Source organism: Pleuronectes platessa, chromosome 20, assembly GCF_947347685.1.
Source record: "Pleuronectes platessa chromosome 20, fPlePla1.1, whole genome shotgun sequence".
Lineage (NCBI taxonomy): Eukaryota > Metazoa > Chordata > Actinopteri > Pleuronectiformes > Pleuronectidae > Pleuronectes > Pleuronectes platessa.
This window is the reverse complement of record NC_070645.1, coordinates 10,576,815-10,592,867: the sequence shown is the minus strand read 5'-3', so window position 1 is coordinate 10,592,867 and position 16,053 is coordinate 10,576,815. Positions and strand designations below refer to the sequence as shown.

At 44.3% G+C, this 16,053-nt stretch overlaps 1 protein-coding gene and 1 long non-coding RNA gene across 2 annotated transcripts; one reads left to right on the top strand and one right to left on the bottom strand.

Moving 5' to 3' along the window:
- Nucleotides 1-85: 85 nt before the first annotated feature.
- On the bottom strand, nt 86-9,481 carry LOC128425587 (uncharacterized). The gene is made up of 2 exons (XR_008333160.1): nt 9,324-9,481; nt 86-5,743 (listed from the first exon to the last, which is right to left on the bottom strand). It is a non-coding gene; the product is annotated as an uncharacterized LOC128425587 (long non-coding RNA).
- A 186-nt stretch (nt 9,482-9,667) lies between these two features.
- skida1 (SKI/DACH domain containing 1) lies at nt 9,668-14,582 on the top strand. The gene has a single exon (XM_053412270.1). The coding sequence runs from the start codon at nt 9,688-9,690 to the stop codon at nt 12,178-12,180; it is 2,493 nt and encodes an 830-aa protein (XP_053268245.1). The 5' UTR covers nt 9,668-9,687; the 3' UTR covers nt 12,181-14,582.
- Nucleotides 14,583-16,053: the final 1,471 nt, after the last annotated feature.

The following is a 16,053-nucleotide window of genomic DNA, read 5'->3' as shown; positions in this document are numbered from 1 at the left end:
CCGCTTGAGAAGCCTTACAAGTCAGGCTTGTAGATGTGATGTTACATCTTATTAAACTCATTCGAAACAAATAGGTAATCAGAAATCATTAGTCTATTAAACCTTTAATTATTCGAAAATTCCGTAATCAACTGTGTTACACCAAAAAAGAGGGAATAGTGATACACACTTGTTTAAAGTAAAATAAAGTAAAGAATACAATACAAACACAAGGAACCCTAAGACACTGAAATATTTACAATGTTAACAAAACTTAGACAGTGTAACAGGAAGCGTTTGGCACGGATAGCTTCTCAAGTAGGAATATCTGGTCTTTTTCACTTTATATTGTTTTCATTTGAATATTGGATTAAATATCATGTGAGTAGGTCAATTTTTCATCTTTGAAATTTGGACCAGCATTGTTCACTTTTATGTTATCCCTTTTGACACTGGACGGATTTCACAGATTAACAAGTAAATCATTAATCAAGGAACTAAATGGCAGAAGAATAAGTCATGAGAATAAAATAGTTTTCAGTAAATATTTGGGGGGTTCATATAGTTCAAATAGACCAAACAACCAAATTAATTTCATACATGAAAGAAAATAAACCAAGCCACTCATTAGTGCGGGCTAATGCATTACAAAGTTAAAAAAACATAAAATGCAACATGCGTTGCAGCATAATAACCTGAAGTAAAGGAAGAAGAAGACACAGAGGCCTGGGAGACATCATTGTAGGTTTGCCTTTCTAATCAATAAAACAAGTTGTTCTTATCACTTCTGAACAGTTGGGTTTTTGTTCCCTTTTTATTTGAAATCTTCCTACATTTAAAAGGCCCTTTGTTGCAATGTCACACTAGACTGCGTATGTTCGTAATAATGCCCCAGGCTTAATATTATTCTCTTGTTACACAGGATGTTTTTCATATGTCATCATGTTGGTATACATCCAGTCGTCCATCTTTAGAAGTCACAGTTGTAGGTCTTTTGATGCATCAAACTCATTCAAAGCAACAACATGACTATGACAAGATGATAAAACCATGACATTAATGATGTGTTAAAGCAGACAAATACAAAAGCAACTTCTCTTTATTTACAGTTTTACAGCTTTAAAGTCAATGACAGCTATATAATTTGTTTGTTAGACTTATTGTTTGCTTTTTTACTGACAAATAAACTTCAAACAGCTTGGGCTGGAACATTGGCATTTCATTATGATTCAAAATGGCAGAAGACTATAAAAGGTAAAAGGCCTAATGAGTGTGGAGCCACCAACACAATTTTGCATTGTACAATGACTACATTTATTTTCAAAAATATGTATTTAATTGGCCTTGAGGAGCCTTAATCAGAGCTGTCAATATACAGTTTTGTTTTGACAGCATCCCCATGCTGTTGCCAAGGATGTTCCTGAACACACACACACACAATTCCAAGCACTCAGCTGCTGCTTGCATCACCGATTCCTCTGAGCGAGCTCCCGCTCTTGGTTTCCAGAGAAACGTAATGACTTGCCAATAATGCGCAAGAGCACACGAGCGTCCTCCGTGTAATATGGTGAGCGAGAGGTCCCTGGGAGTGCCTGCCCATTGTTTGCTTTAATTTCAAATTGCTCAAATGCTCCAGTCGACACTGGGCACTGCACTAAAAGGGGGCGTAGGGAAGGGGAGCTGGGGAGGGAAAAAAAGTGAATTGTGTGTGGCAGGGGAAAACCTATTAGAGCTGGAGAGAACAAAGGGAGGCGAAGGAGGGAGCAGCGGTTGTGGAGGGGCCCGTATAGCTACTGAAACACTGAAAATGGCAAATGATTTTCACAACTTGCACTTGATTAAGTCAAAGTCTGCACGAATCATGTATAATGTTCCTCAGGTTGTGGGAGAGGAGCTTTCTCTGAGACGCAAAATTGCAGCGACACTGTCTGCTCCCAATTGCTAGTGCTGACCTCGGAGTACATACAGCACTCATAGCTTTTATATAATTCAAGTTATGTTATAGCCATACAGTGGTCTATGCCTGTCAGAGCTCTGTTGTTCATACATGTCCATCTGGTAGTGCTTGGATTTGGTTCTCTTAAAGCCAGTGGAGCGGCGGTTCTACCTTTGGCCTGGATCTGTTTGGAAAATAAGCGGCCTTGTCTCAGCCACATAATGATCTGTATTGATAACTGCTGGACACATGAACATTATTTTTGCACCATGCAAATAACCTGCAGGGCTGGGTGTATGACAGAGGCGCCTCTGGGGGTTTTAAAAAAAAAATTCTCTGGGTTCGACACAGTAGCGTGCCTGGTTCAGTGACTGATATCATCTTCAGTGATGTACGATAGAATGTTTTGACTTGGGCTAGGCAGCAGAAATAAACAAAAATATTTAAAAAAACGTCCTTGAAATACACATTACATTGTGGCCATTCTCATTTCACTGATTTACCAGTGTACACACATTTTAAAGAACTCTAGAAAGTGTGGAAAACAAGAGTTTAATTTGCTTTTCAGTGGACTGGTCTCCTCTGTGCTTGTGTCTTTGGTTTTCATTTAATTGTTGAAAATTTGTCCTCACAGCACTTTTAATGTAAAAGGTCAGAGGACCCTAACACTTGAGTCTTGGGCATGTTTGTATTGGCTGGGGCAGTTGTGTGGTCTCTGTGCAGGATGAGGAAAGACAACGCTCAGACCCACAATCTTACATGCAAGATGGATATTTACCTTATGTTGTTCTTTAGATTGTCTAACAAACTCCATCTCTGCATGAGCCAAGTTTTCTGACATTTCTAAGAAAAAGGGCTGTAGCATAAAGAATGTGCACAGCAAACACCAAATTTTCTCCTTAAACATGTGTGTGTTTGTGTGTGTGGGCGCGTGCATGTGCCTACATGGAGAACTCAACATAAAACTAAAGCAGTCTGAGGGGATTGTTTTCACAGACTACACTTCAACAAATAACTGCTGACAGGTAAGTAAAGGACTTTTCATTTTGAAGCCTTTTTTATATACATTTTCAAAATGCCATATGCTTTTTCCCCTTTATTAATTGGTACCGAATATTTTATTTGTATGTATAAAATAAACACTCTCCCACAGTATGTCTGCTATGCATATACATGTGTTAAGTTCAGGAAAATATGTGTCGTGTGATGTGCTCAATCAATTTTCACACAGTCTGACGGAGCATATTCAGACTATTTTTCTTTAAGCTTTCATTTGCTATTGAAACAAAGACAACAGTGTTTCACAGATACAATTGCACAAGTTTTTCCCCTCTTCAAGTGTCTATTGGATTCAAACGTCTAAATGTTTGTGTCAGTTGTGTGTTATCACGAGTCACATTGTCTTCCTGGTGCACAAATACAACTATAGAGTAAGTTTAAGGTTACCATTATTCACTTGCTCTAACCTAAATGCTTCATTACACTTACATGAGTGATAATTATTCAGGCAGTTTATTGGCTGTATAGGACTGAGCAATAAAACAATATTAATAAGTATCGCAATAGAATTTTCCATCAATAGCAATAACAAAGGTTTGATATATAATAATATATTTCCCAATGGATTGTGTAATCGCAGTCCGGTGGTGTAACACATTAGTGGTCTACCTCAGTTTTATCAAAGGTTTTGCTGTTTATCAAGTGTGTCTCATTTTCTGCTCATGAGTTTTAAACTACACTCAGGAGCAAACATCAGCCTTTAAACTTAAAATAAATATTAATTACAAACTTTACAAGTTGCTTCACAAAAAATATTAACTGACATTTATTCTTATAATTATGGATAACCACTGATATGAACACTTTTACCTTTATACATTTTTTGACCCATATTGTCCTGCCCTATAGCTACAAGGCCAAGCTTTAGATATATTAAATTATATATTTTATCTCTATATATTCTGCACGTGTTTGTCAGGGCTTTTGACAGTTATCATACTGTATTTTGAAGCACTGTGAAGGTTGTGACAGACCAAGACCAAGATGAGACTAATAGATCAGCAATCTTGTATTTGTGTAAGGGTGATTCTAATTCAGTTTAATACTTGCTTATTTTCAGTATTTTATCTTCTATATTTAGTTATGTACTGTTGCTTTTCATGCTTATGCTTCTATATATGTTAGGAGAAAATTGTTAGAGTGAAGTGTCTTGTATCAAGATGAAGATTGTATGAGAGAAGCCCCTTGCAATCCAATTGTACCTGAGTGTAATGAGATCTTTGAATCTTGAGTCATAGACTCCTGATGTGGGAAAAGTGTGAAACATGAAAAATGCATTCGGTGAAAATGACCTGAACAACCCAATGCTTCCAAGCCATCGTGATCATTTAGTTAAACCACATTCAGGAGAAGAAGCACAAAAAATACAAACAGTTCCAACACGGCGGGGTGAAAGGTGAAGAGAGCCCCTCCCCCCACCACTGTCCACACACACTTCAGGCTCGGATTGCATGTAAAATCACATTCTGCCGGGCTGCTGGGGGGTGGAGAGAGAGAGGAATTCATTGTTTTGGCATGGGCCAGTGGGTTTGTGTCATAAAAAGTCTAAATGCTCTTACAAGAGAGAGCCTGCGCCTCCTTGACCAAGTGTCTCCATAAAACTCACTGAGCAAACGAGCCGCGGGGCTGCACGAGCAGAAATGGACCACGTTGGGTTTGAAGTGTGTTAGAGAACTGGAAGAGTTCGTCGTCTGAACCGAAAGATTTTTTTTTCTTCTTTTACGGCCAGTGAGCTCATAAAAATGTATGAAATTCACCAGATGAACAAGTTAAATAAACCGGAAAGTAACTGGTTTCCACGTTGCTACTGCGTAAAGTGTGTCTGTTGTTTGATTTATCGGAATTAACTTTGTCCATTTAGATCTGATCTGTTTTACTCTTCATTTAATTTTATTAACATTTTAAAGTTAAAATGTTGGTTACACTGCACAGAAACTGGTGGTTTGCGTGTGTATGTGTGTGCCTGCTTGCACTACTTGAGATGCAGATTTCAAATAATTATAGGTATAAGTTAAAATGTTGTATTTATTCCTCCATCAATTGATTCAGAGTGTGTGTGTGTGTGTGTGTGTGTGTGTGTGTGTGTGTGTGTGTGTGTGTGTGTGTGTGTGTGTGTGTGTGTGTGTGTGTGTGTGTGTGTGTGCGTGCGTGCGTGCGTGTGGGTGTCCGTGTTTGTTCGTGCGTGCTTCTCCTTACCGTAAACCGACTTCCATCCCTTCCAAGCCCCTGTCTATCTTAATGAATGAATATAACTTTATTGTAGTATAACTTTAAGTAGTGTGTGTGTGCAATATATATATACACAATTGACTCCTTTTTACTAAATGTACTATTTGTTTTACTTCTTTGAAACTATGTGGGCTATAGGGATTATTGTATTACTTCTTATCTTGTTATCTTGAACCTAAATTATAATGGCTCTGACGCAGGCTTAACTCGTGTCCATGAACATATCCCTCAGATTACAGTGAATTTCCACCCTGCACTGTAACTTCGGTGAGGCAACAAATCAAGCGGACTGGAATATCCACCACTTGTATGAGGCTACAAAACGAACCTCTGCTTGTCCGAGGCTTTTTCACCTGCATCACCAGCACTCAGCGGGCTGTGGAAGGAAACCTCCACCGAGCTTGAGCTCTCTCTCCCGGCCGCTCCGCTTCGTCTCCTCCCCTCCGGATCCGGCCATCATCCAGGCGCAGGACAGAGAGGGAGAGACCGGTGGAGGGAATTGGGAATAAGTGCCCTGTAGCATCTGGCGTATCCCCAAATCTGCATAACAAAGAGGGCCCGATCTTAATTGGGAATAATCAAATATATGTAAATACACACGATTATTTTTATTCATAAATTATAACATGATTTGGTCATTGTTACAAACCGTTAGATGCGGTGATAGCATGAATATAAAAAAGCAATGATGACAGTCAGCGTGGGGCATTTGAGTGTAAGAACCAGAGTGGGAGAAACTAAAACAGATAGATCAGGGAAAGGCTACTTTGGAGAGACATGTTTTACAAAATCCTGAAGAAAGTTATAGGATTCATTAATATAATTATTAAGCTATAGTTAAATCTATCCCAGTGACAGCTGCCTGGCGGTACGCCTTGGTCCACAAGGTCTGAACAATTTTCACAACTTTGCGTAATTTACGAAGTGCATAAGATGACTGATCAGTTTGGATGAATGCAGAATTTAGATAAGTAGAGAATGAGCTAAAATAAGTTTAGATTGCTTTGTATTTTCTTCCTTGGATGCAGCCATACTGGATTTTGTCAGAGGAAACAATGAGTTGGTTACGTATTGTAAACCCAAATTCATGAAGCGGTGTGAGACGTGTAGTGGCCAGGATCCGGTGATGAAGCAGAGCATCGACTGTGTGTTCCTGCAGTGCACGGTGACTGTACGGGAGTTATACTCCCCCGGGGGATGTGGACCTTCAGTGAGCTGCCGTGAATCCCCACGTGCTCTGCGCTGGTGGGTGCTGGGAGCAGTGCGTGAGAGGCGAGTCCTGCTGCAAACAGAGCAGGTTGTGTGCCAAACGGTGGAGGAGGACAGATAACTGAGGTATACTGGAGATAAATAAAGTGATTGGACAGTGGATAAGACTTGCATACACTGATATTAACACACACAAAACTCTGAGTGGAACTCTGAACGTCCTCAAGCAACTTGCACGGTGTAAAACAGGCTTTCATGGCTTATCGAATATAAAGTAAGCTCATACAAAGTCAGTCCTTAGATATCTCCATGACATCATAAAGAGATATCTAAGGGCAATACATTCTAATTTTCTAAAGGCAATACATTCTAATTTAATATCTATAAAAGTGTTTACCGTAAAAAACGGGGGGGGGGGGGGGGTTTAGTCCACATTCATATGAGTATTTTAGGGATTTGTATTTTTAGGATATTTCTCTAGCAAGGAGCTGCAACAAACGCTTGGCCAACGTTTATGCTACACTGAGCTAAACAAATAAGAAATGACATGTGTAAATCGTCTTGTGTAGATGAGCCCGTCCATGTCTTTGTCTCGGCCCAGTCTCTGGTCACAGGGGATTCACGGGTTTTATATGAAGAATAAAGACGGAACATGACGCTGAGAAAATGTGGCTCAGGGGCGAAACACAATAACCAGTCAAAACAGCCTTCCGTAGTCCTACTGCTAATTCAAACAATTATTCTATGTTATATAGGACACAGTCATATTATTTAGACAGCGATGTGGGTGGTGCCCTCAGCCTGTGGTTCCTCTACGTGTCCGTGTAGCCTTTTTTTGCACGTGTGTGTGTGCGTGTCTGTCAATATGCTGTGTGTGTGTGTGGGGGGGGGGGGGGGGGGTCAAATCCCGCGTGTTTTTACCTTATACGTGCGTGTGTGCATGCGTATTTCGATATGATTTGCGTGTGCATTCAATTATGTATTTAAATGTGTGCGTGCATGTGTGTGTCAGTAAGGTGGGCGCGTGCCTTCAAATACTCATGTGTGTGCGTTCGCGTGCCAATAAAATGTTTGCGTGAATTCAAATTATTTTTCGTGTTCGTGCTTGTGTCGATAAGATGTGCGCGTGCGTGCAGATTGCGCGTGTCTTTCTTTGTGTACTTATGTTCCATGCTTGTGCACGTGCATGTTCCGTAGAAATCTTGCTTGTGTTTGCGTGAGTGTGTATGTGTTTGCGTGTGTCAATTAGGTGTGCCCATGCGATCTAATTGCTTGTCTTTTTGTGTATATGCGTGTTTGCATGTTCATACTTTCATTTCCCGTGGAAATCATGCTTGTGTTTGTGAGTGTGTATGTGTGTGTGAATCCCTATGCGTGTGTTTGTGTTAGTGTGCGTACCTTGCACATCATTTAAATGTGTACACGTGAACAGGACACACACATAAATACACAAAAAGATCTCTGAAAATAAATTCGGCCACATGCACAGTAACATGTTCAGTAATCCCACAATAACCAATGCAGGCTCCTGCTCCTCCATGTTGAAACATGGTAATAGTATCAACACCCCAATTCATAGTATCATTACGATATCAATTTCATACTTATATAATATACTGTGTGTTTTCTTTTCTAATTATCGCTCCAAGATTTCGAGTTATAAATGTATTTTTAAGCGACAACTCCTGATTGGATGTGTGCTCACATTGTCTCGAAATCATGTGGGAAAAGCAACCCTGACTCTGCACATTTAGTTTGGTCCAATCACTGTTCTCATGGTTTTACCAGGGGGGGTGGGGGGTTAACGGGGATTTAACGCTTTAGAATGACTCCACTAAATTTACATTAACTTAATATATTTCGCTCTATATACACGTACAATTCCAAATATAACAATTTTATGCGTAAATACATATTAGCTGGGCAACACCCTGAATTAAACAGCATGTCTCAAATTATTTCAGACACACACAAGATAAATTATGTAAAGGGAAAAGGTGGGGGAGAAAAAAATTGCGAATGCCGATTAATTCATTATGGTGTAGCCAGACAATTAGACCTACATAGTCTGTATAAGTAGGCCAGTGTATAGGCAACCAACGAGGAAGAATTCATATGGAGAAAACTAAAGCAGAAGAGTTGAGTCTTGGTCAGAGGAACAACAGCAGCGTGGACGTGGAAAAGCAGCTCCCCGAGTGTAAAACGGCAAATATCTTTGTTTTAAACGGTGCTGACTTCGCTCACACACACACAGACTCACACACTCACGGGGCCGTCTGAAATACGTGGAGCGTGCATTCACCAGCACATGCAACCCACTGCATACAGGACCATGCAAGACCTGCACGCATGTTTATGTGGACCGAAGGGGAATAACAGCGAAAACACACTTCGGTCTATAATCACGACATTTAGCAGGCTAGGCTTTACTTTACACGCAAATAACTGTGGGAGGGGGGATTTTATTTTATTATCAGGTCTTTATTTAGCTTTTGATATATGAACTTGCAATATTTGTATAATTGACTTAAACAGCGGAGAGGGGGGGGGGCACAATTGTGAACTATTGTAGTAGTGTGTGTGTGTGTGTGTGTGCGCGTAGGAGTGGTGGGGGTATCCATTTTTATTGCATCACCTGTCAGCATCGTCCAATGGGCGTCTACTTCGGGGGCATTAATTGATGAAGGTGTCTCTAGACTGGCGCACCTCCCCTCTGTGTCATTTTATTTGTGGCTCAACCAGCAGCCAGTATAGCAGCTGCATTTTAGCTGTTATTCCCTCTCTCTCTCTCTCTCTCTCTCTCTCCTTCTCCCTCCCCTCCACCCTCACAGCTCCCTCCCTCCCTCATCTCTCTCTCACTCTCCTCTCTCCCTATTTTATCCCTCTGGCTGAGGCAGTGGTGTACACCTACCCCTCCGTCCTGCTGCCGACCAGAGGGGAGTGGAGCCGGCTGCAGAGGCAGGTAGCAGAGGAGCAGCCCCCCGGCTTGGTGGACCCATCCGTGGATCGGCATTCCTCCACCATGCCGGTGCGGGGCAAGAGGCGACGAGTGGATGCTGTCGGCTCGTTCGACCTATGAGACACCGGCAGCTCCTTTTAACTCCGCATGTCAAAGTTTACATTTTCATGACGCAGCAGCAGCAGCAGAGTGGATGGATTAAAGGTATGAGCAGGAGGTCCTGAGCTCAAGACCCCCATGCCATTTACGCGTAGGTCCACACTATACTGAGAGTGACTGCACATGGATTAAATACATTGGAGCTGTTGTATGAAACATGGGAGACCTGGAGTGTGGTTTTGAGGAAATGCAAGGAGTGAGACTGGGATACCTGCTCATCCAAGGCAAGCAAATGTTTGCTTTGTCCCAGGTCTTCACCGACCTGCTGAAGAACATCCCTCGGACCACGGTGCACAAGCGCATGGACCACCTGAAGGTGAAGAAGCACCACTGCGACCTGGAGGAGCTGCGCAAGCTCAAGGCAATAAACTCAATAGCTTTCCACGCCGCGAAGTGCACGCTGATATCGCGGGAGGACGTGGAGGCTCTGTACTTCTCCTGCAAGACGGAGCGGGTGTTGAAGTCCAACAAAAGGAAAGCAAAAGCGCCGCTTCCCCCCGGGGAGGTGGACGCGTCCCCGGGGCTGCTCAGCGCCGACGCCGCCGAGCTGTGGAGGGAGAAAGTTTGGTTCAGTTTGCACGGCGTCCCGGAGACTCTCGCGCTCCACAGCAAGGCGGCCAGGCGGAGAGAGCTGGCTCCCTGCCTCACCGACTCCAAACTACCTCAATTTTACCACAAAACCCACGGCCGGGATTTCCGAGCGGCGACTAAATCCGGTCACAAACACTTTAAAAACTATGAAACATCTAAAATAACAGGGAACTGTGTTACTTTGAGCCAAAGGCACGCGGTTTACCGGAGCGCGGTGAGCCGGCAGCCCGTGGTGCTCCAGTCCGCCATAGCTGCTCAGTCCAGGCTCTCGCGCTCCGCCGGCGACCTACTTCACAAGAGGAAGAGGAGGCGCGAGGGGGGCGGCGGCAAGGACAGCGCGAGGCAATCGTGGAGCAGGAGCAGGCACGCGCACCAGCACGTACCGCCGGTGCTGCTCGTGCAACCCAAACCAACCGATAGCCACGGGACCTCTTTCGGTGCTTTCCACCTCGGCCAGGATTTCTATCTCCACCCGAGACCCCAGCACCATCACCAGCACCAGCAACACCAGCACCAGGAGCAGTCTTTCACGGAGAGTTACAGCAGCGACACCGAGTCCAGCACCTACTCGGACCGGGCATACCCCGACTCGGATTTTGGGTCGGGCTTCTCAACTACCAGCAACTCCGGGAGCTCTGAGGAGGAAGAGGAAGAGGACGAGGATGACAGCCAGTCGGAGAGTTCAGAGGTCAGCTCAGATGACGAGGAGAGCTCCTCTCAGTCCGACTCCAGCTCGGTTTCGAGCCGGGTCTCGGTGCAGAGCATCCGGTTCAGACGCGCCCGGGTCGGGTCTCTGTCCAAAAGCGTCACTAATAGTAAAGCACCTTTGGTCCTCCAGCCCACGTTTCACTACAACAACGAGAAGCAGCACAGGACACTGGGTCATGTTGCCCCCTCGCACACGGGAGACAGCAGACAGGAGAAAAGGCAAAAATGTGAATTTATCTGCAGTGAATACAGAAAGGACCTGGGACCCATACAGCCACCAAAATTTTACTCAGCTGTGGGCGAGAGCTTCAAAAGGGAAAAGGCTTGTGATGCTGATCCTGATGTGGAGCTGCCCTCCTATTCACCGGGACTCACCCGGAGCAAGGCCTTTCACCCCACACGCAGGACACCCGGGTATCCCATCAAATGCCCCCCGGGACTCAGCGCACAGTGGGACCAGGACATGTTTCCCAAATGTGCCGATAAAAGGGAGGCGAAAGTCACCACCTTAAAACTGCCAACCCCACTGAGGAAAATAAAGGCCGAGACGGAGGAGGCCCCTGTGACCGCCGCCCCCCACTCGGACCGCGGCAGGCTGGCCAGGACACCTCCCTTCAACCTCCACAATGTGAAAGTTAAAGTGGAGGAAAGCTGTGATGAATATGAATACCAGAGCCGGGCCTCTGTAGTCAAATGTAAAGGAGACAATAAAGCGGAGAGCAGCTATGGCCTGCATATCAGCGGTGCCACAATCAAGCAAGGGGACTTTTTCAATAGCGGGATTAAAGCCACAGATAAGAGCCCTGGTGTAGACCCCAGGTCCCCATGTGGCCCTCAGGAATGCAGCCGCACCAAGGACGCATCGTCCACCGAGGAGGGGGAGCCAAGGCACAGAACCCTGAAGGCTGCGGTGCTGGGGAACAAGAAAGCCCGAGTTTCCAGGTTGCAAACAAAACAAAACGTGCCCAGGGTCAACAAGGCTGCCCTGTCCTCTTCTTTTTCCTCCTCCTCCTCGTCCTCTTCTTCTTCTTCTTCGTCTTCTACTTCGTCTACATGCTCCTCTTCCTCCTCTCGTCAGGAGGCGGCCACGGAGGATTTACCGAGCAGACGCAAACGCAGCAGCAGCGCCAGTACTGCAGCACCGGCCGCAAAATTGCCTTTCAGCCTGATGGCGAATTTCCCCTCCCCGCCGTCGCTGGTTGTTGGCAACGACGGGGATTTGTGCCCCGCTTACTCCCTGAACTCGCTGAGGGGCCCCGGGCCTCCCCCTCCGTCCCACCCCGTGTGGAGGTGGCAGCCAGGCGTCCACATTCTCCCTCCCCCACACACTCAGAGAACGAGGAAATACTGAGGGTTTAAAAAAAAAAACAAGCAAAACAACAAAAGCCCCCACCACGGTGTCCATCTCCAACACAATCGTAGCCAGAGTCTTAACGTGAGCGCAGCAGAACTGCTCCAAACTTTTGTCGGTCTGTATTTTTTCCGCCTCCCCCTCATCCCTTCTTCTTTTTTTCCCCTCCTGTGAATGGATATACATTCCTGCTTTGTTTTGAGATTTGATGGAGGAAAACCTACACGATCTGCCCCCCTCTCGGAGCCTCACGCACACGGGACTGTGAGACACCGCTCGTGGATTTACGCTTAAAAAAGTTGTGTTTTATTTTTCTCAATAAGCTACAAACCCTAAGCAATATGTTAGGTTCTCGTTGTTGTGTTTACTTGATTTTTTTATTATAATTATTGTTCTCTAAACTCGACTGTTTCTTCTTCGCCTTTCGACTTGTTGGATTGTATGATGCCAGGGTTTCAGTGGTTTGTGCTTTGTCTGAAAAAAGAGGGGGGAAATCCCAGCATTCTTTGGAATGAGGCTAATTTTTGTTTAAGATGGTGCTGAGTTTGATTTAAATCTAAAAAACAAAGAAAGAAAAAGTCAGGGTTCCAATTCTGTGCCATTAAAAGATGTGTTTTTCTTTCATGAGTGTCACGCTGTCCGGCTTGGCCACACTGGTTTCCAAGTGTTCAGCTTCAGAGGATTCTTATGAAAATGGGTTTTATCAGTGTCAATCTATACCTTCTCACAGTTAAGCCTTTATTAGATTCGACAGGGAACTATTCCTGGTGGTTGTGGGTTTTTCCAGAGTGCTTGTGATCTGGTTTTCAGTCTTTTTTTTTCTTTTCTGCGCAGTATTTCCTGGTTGTCCTAACGTGTGTGACGGCGCACAGACGCAGGGCCCAGACACAACACACTGGCCTTATGTACTCAGACAATCACATGAAGGAATAAGGCTCAGACCTTCACAGCGCCACACACTCGGTTCGTGTCCCCGTCAAGTCCCTTTGGACACCGGTGGCGTGTGCACGTTATTGCTGTGCCATAGGTTTGCGTCTCTTTGCGCGTTCAGGTGCACGAAAATAAATCAGGAAAATAACGTGCACACACAATGGCGATGTCCAAGATAGGGTTGCCATGTGGGATGTGAATCAGAGGTGAAAAATAAATGAACCAGCACCAAAAACGCGTGAAACACATTCTATAGCTACACTGGCTACTCAGAAACAATGCGACCAAGCACAAGTGATGCACTTTGCTACCATTGGGGGGTCTTTATTTAGCTTTAGTGGTGTATGACTACAGTATGGAACATTGTGTTGGGGAGATGTTGGCAGAAAGAAAAACAAGAAAATAAAAATGATAAGACTGTTGGATGTAGACAAAAAGACCAATGAGGTGCATTCAGTTCCTTGCGCTTTGGAGGATTCTTTAGGTTTTCTGGTTTCCTATATGCTGATTCCAGTGTTGTTCATTATTTTGTTTTAAGTAGAATTAAATTATCTTTATCTGAGGAATAAAGACGTCATTTATTCCTCCATTATTGGCTGAGACACCCAAAATACAATTAGCTTTTTTTAAATTTAAGAGCCAATACGCTTTCCTCTCATAATCTCAAATTACCACATCAATGTAGACTCAGTGAATGTACTACCCCGTCTAGCCCCCACATTTTTAGTTGCACACACTTTTTAAAGGCTCAAGCTGCACCTACATGTAGGTATATGGACTATGCCTACATGCCTGGATGCTTTTAATGGCCAGACTCTGCTTAATTGGCAGGCTTCTGTCAGCCACAAAAGGAGAGGAGGCCCAGCTTATGGCGAGCCAGATCACAACAAACCCAAAGCCCCGAGAATGATGTCAGCCTCCTCGCAAGCACATGCAGCAGAAAGGGGGCACATTCATTCAGAGGATTGTAGGAACCATTTAAAGGGTGATTGTAAAATGTAAAAAAAAGACAGCGAGAGAGAGAGTCAGAGAGAGTTTGGGGGGAAGGTGGAAAGATGTCCAAATAGCAAGTTTCACTCAATCAGCGTTGGCACAAGACGTTTGTTCAGTCATGAAGCCACCAGCTCACTGTGGGCCTTATTTTTTCCTTTACTTTGAGGCTAGGGCCAACAACTCAGACTTGAACTCAAGATATTCTCAGCCTGTAAAGAGGATATTTCTGGAGCTATATGACACAAGCTGGTGGTGTGTGTGTGTGTGTTTGTGCAGGCTACAGCAGTAAAACGGAGGGGGTTGCACAGGGTCGAGGAGGAGGAGGATGGCGGTGGTGGTATGGGTGAAGGGGAGGGGGTCGCTGTGTTGCAAGACCGAAGCTTTCAACCTTTAATCCGCATGTCAAAAGCACAGGCTGCACGGCATAGGAGGAAGAGAAATAGCCGTGCGTAAAGCTGTGCGGGTTACCCCCCCCCCCCCCCCCCCCCCTCTCTGTGACACACACACACACACTCCACCCTCACCACCCCAATGACGCACCAGCCTATTCTCACGCAGCGCTCACAATGCACGGCTGACGGACGGGGATGGTGGTAATGGCCTGTTGGGAGGACCCCTTTTTTTCCACCATTATGACAAATAGCGCCCCGACAGTGACGCTATCAATGTCAACAAATGCATCGTGCTGCAGATAGAGGCTGCACGCACTGTTTCTCCTCCTCTTCCTCTTCTCTCACTCATCCACTTTTTCCTTTTTTTTCTTTTTTATATACAATACTTGAGGTCAGCTTTTTTGACATGGAATTTGAAGTCACTGGTTGTTTATATGAGACTGAATATTTATTTTTGTGAAGTTTTCTGAGGTTTCTTGTATATTGGATTTTTTGGGGGGTTGTGAATATATATATCTATATATATCGTACAGCGGCACCCGAAATGGAAACTTGAACGGTGGATTTCTGAAGCACTTTCCCTTTCTTTTTTATTCTGAAGCATTCATTAAAAGCGACTGAGTGTAAATGTCATGACTTCTTTCTCTTTCTTTTTTTTAGGAGGATTAGTATTTGTTATAATTATGTCCGTGTGTGTGTGTGTGTGTGTGTGTGTGTGTGTGTGTGTGTGCGTGCGTGTGTGCATGGGGATATAAATAGGTTTAATTATGGGTACATTTTCCAAAATTTTGCGTTACGTAGGAGAGGTTTATGAAATTAAAGAAATAAAATATTTTCCTAATTTCTTTATAATCTTTTAATTTGGGTACACATCTGCTTTTCATCGTTGATATCTACAGAGTTTGACATAAAATCTCCCCCACCTTTTAATTTAGACTCCTCTGCACCACATTAATTTATGGACGTATTAATGAACAATCAGACGTATATATTCAATTGGACACAGTTAGGGTTTTTCTGAGGTTTCTGATTTGAAAGGAAATGGACCTCACATGCTTATCTACACTGTGGGAAGTTTAAACCAACAATTGTGTTAAATATAGGCCTAGTTAAAAGATGAGCACATGTAATATGTTCATGGTTTAACTCCAACAGTGTAGAGAGGGATTCCCTTCCCGTGTGTGTGTGTGTGTGTGTGTGTGTGTGTGTGTGTGTGTGTGTGTGTGTGTGTGTGTGTGTGTGGGCGTGTGTGTGTGTACGTGTGCATGCGTGTGCGTGTGTGTGTGTGTGTGTGTGTGTGTGTGTGTGTGAGAGAGAGAGAGCGAGAGAGAGGGAGACGGAAGACGTGGTGGCCCGTCGGAGCTTGCAATAATAACAAGAGGCAAACCGCAGACATTTACGCATGCAGCCATTCCCAAACCACTGCGCATGAGGCGGTGCGTGCATGGAAGCTGCACTCAAGGTTTATGCAAGCAGAGAGGAACACCTTCCATAAGCCGGAGCTAAACAACACCCCTACAGGACCGCTGCACTAAAGAGAGTTTTTATAGCGTGAATG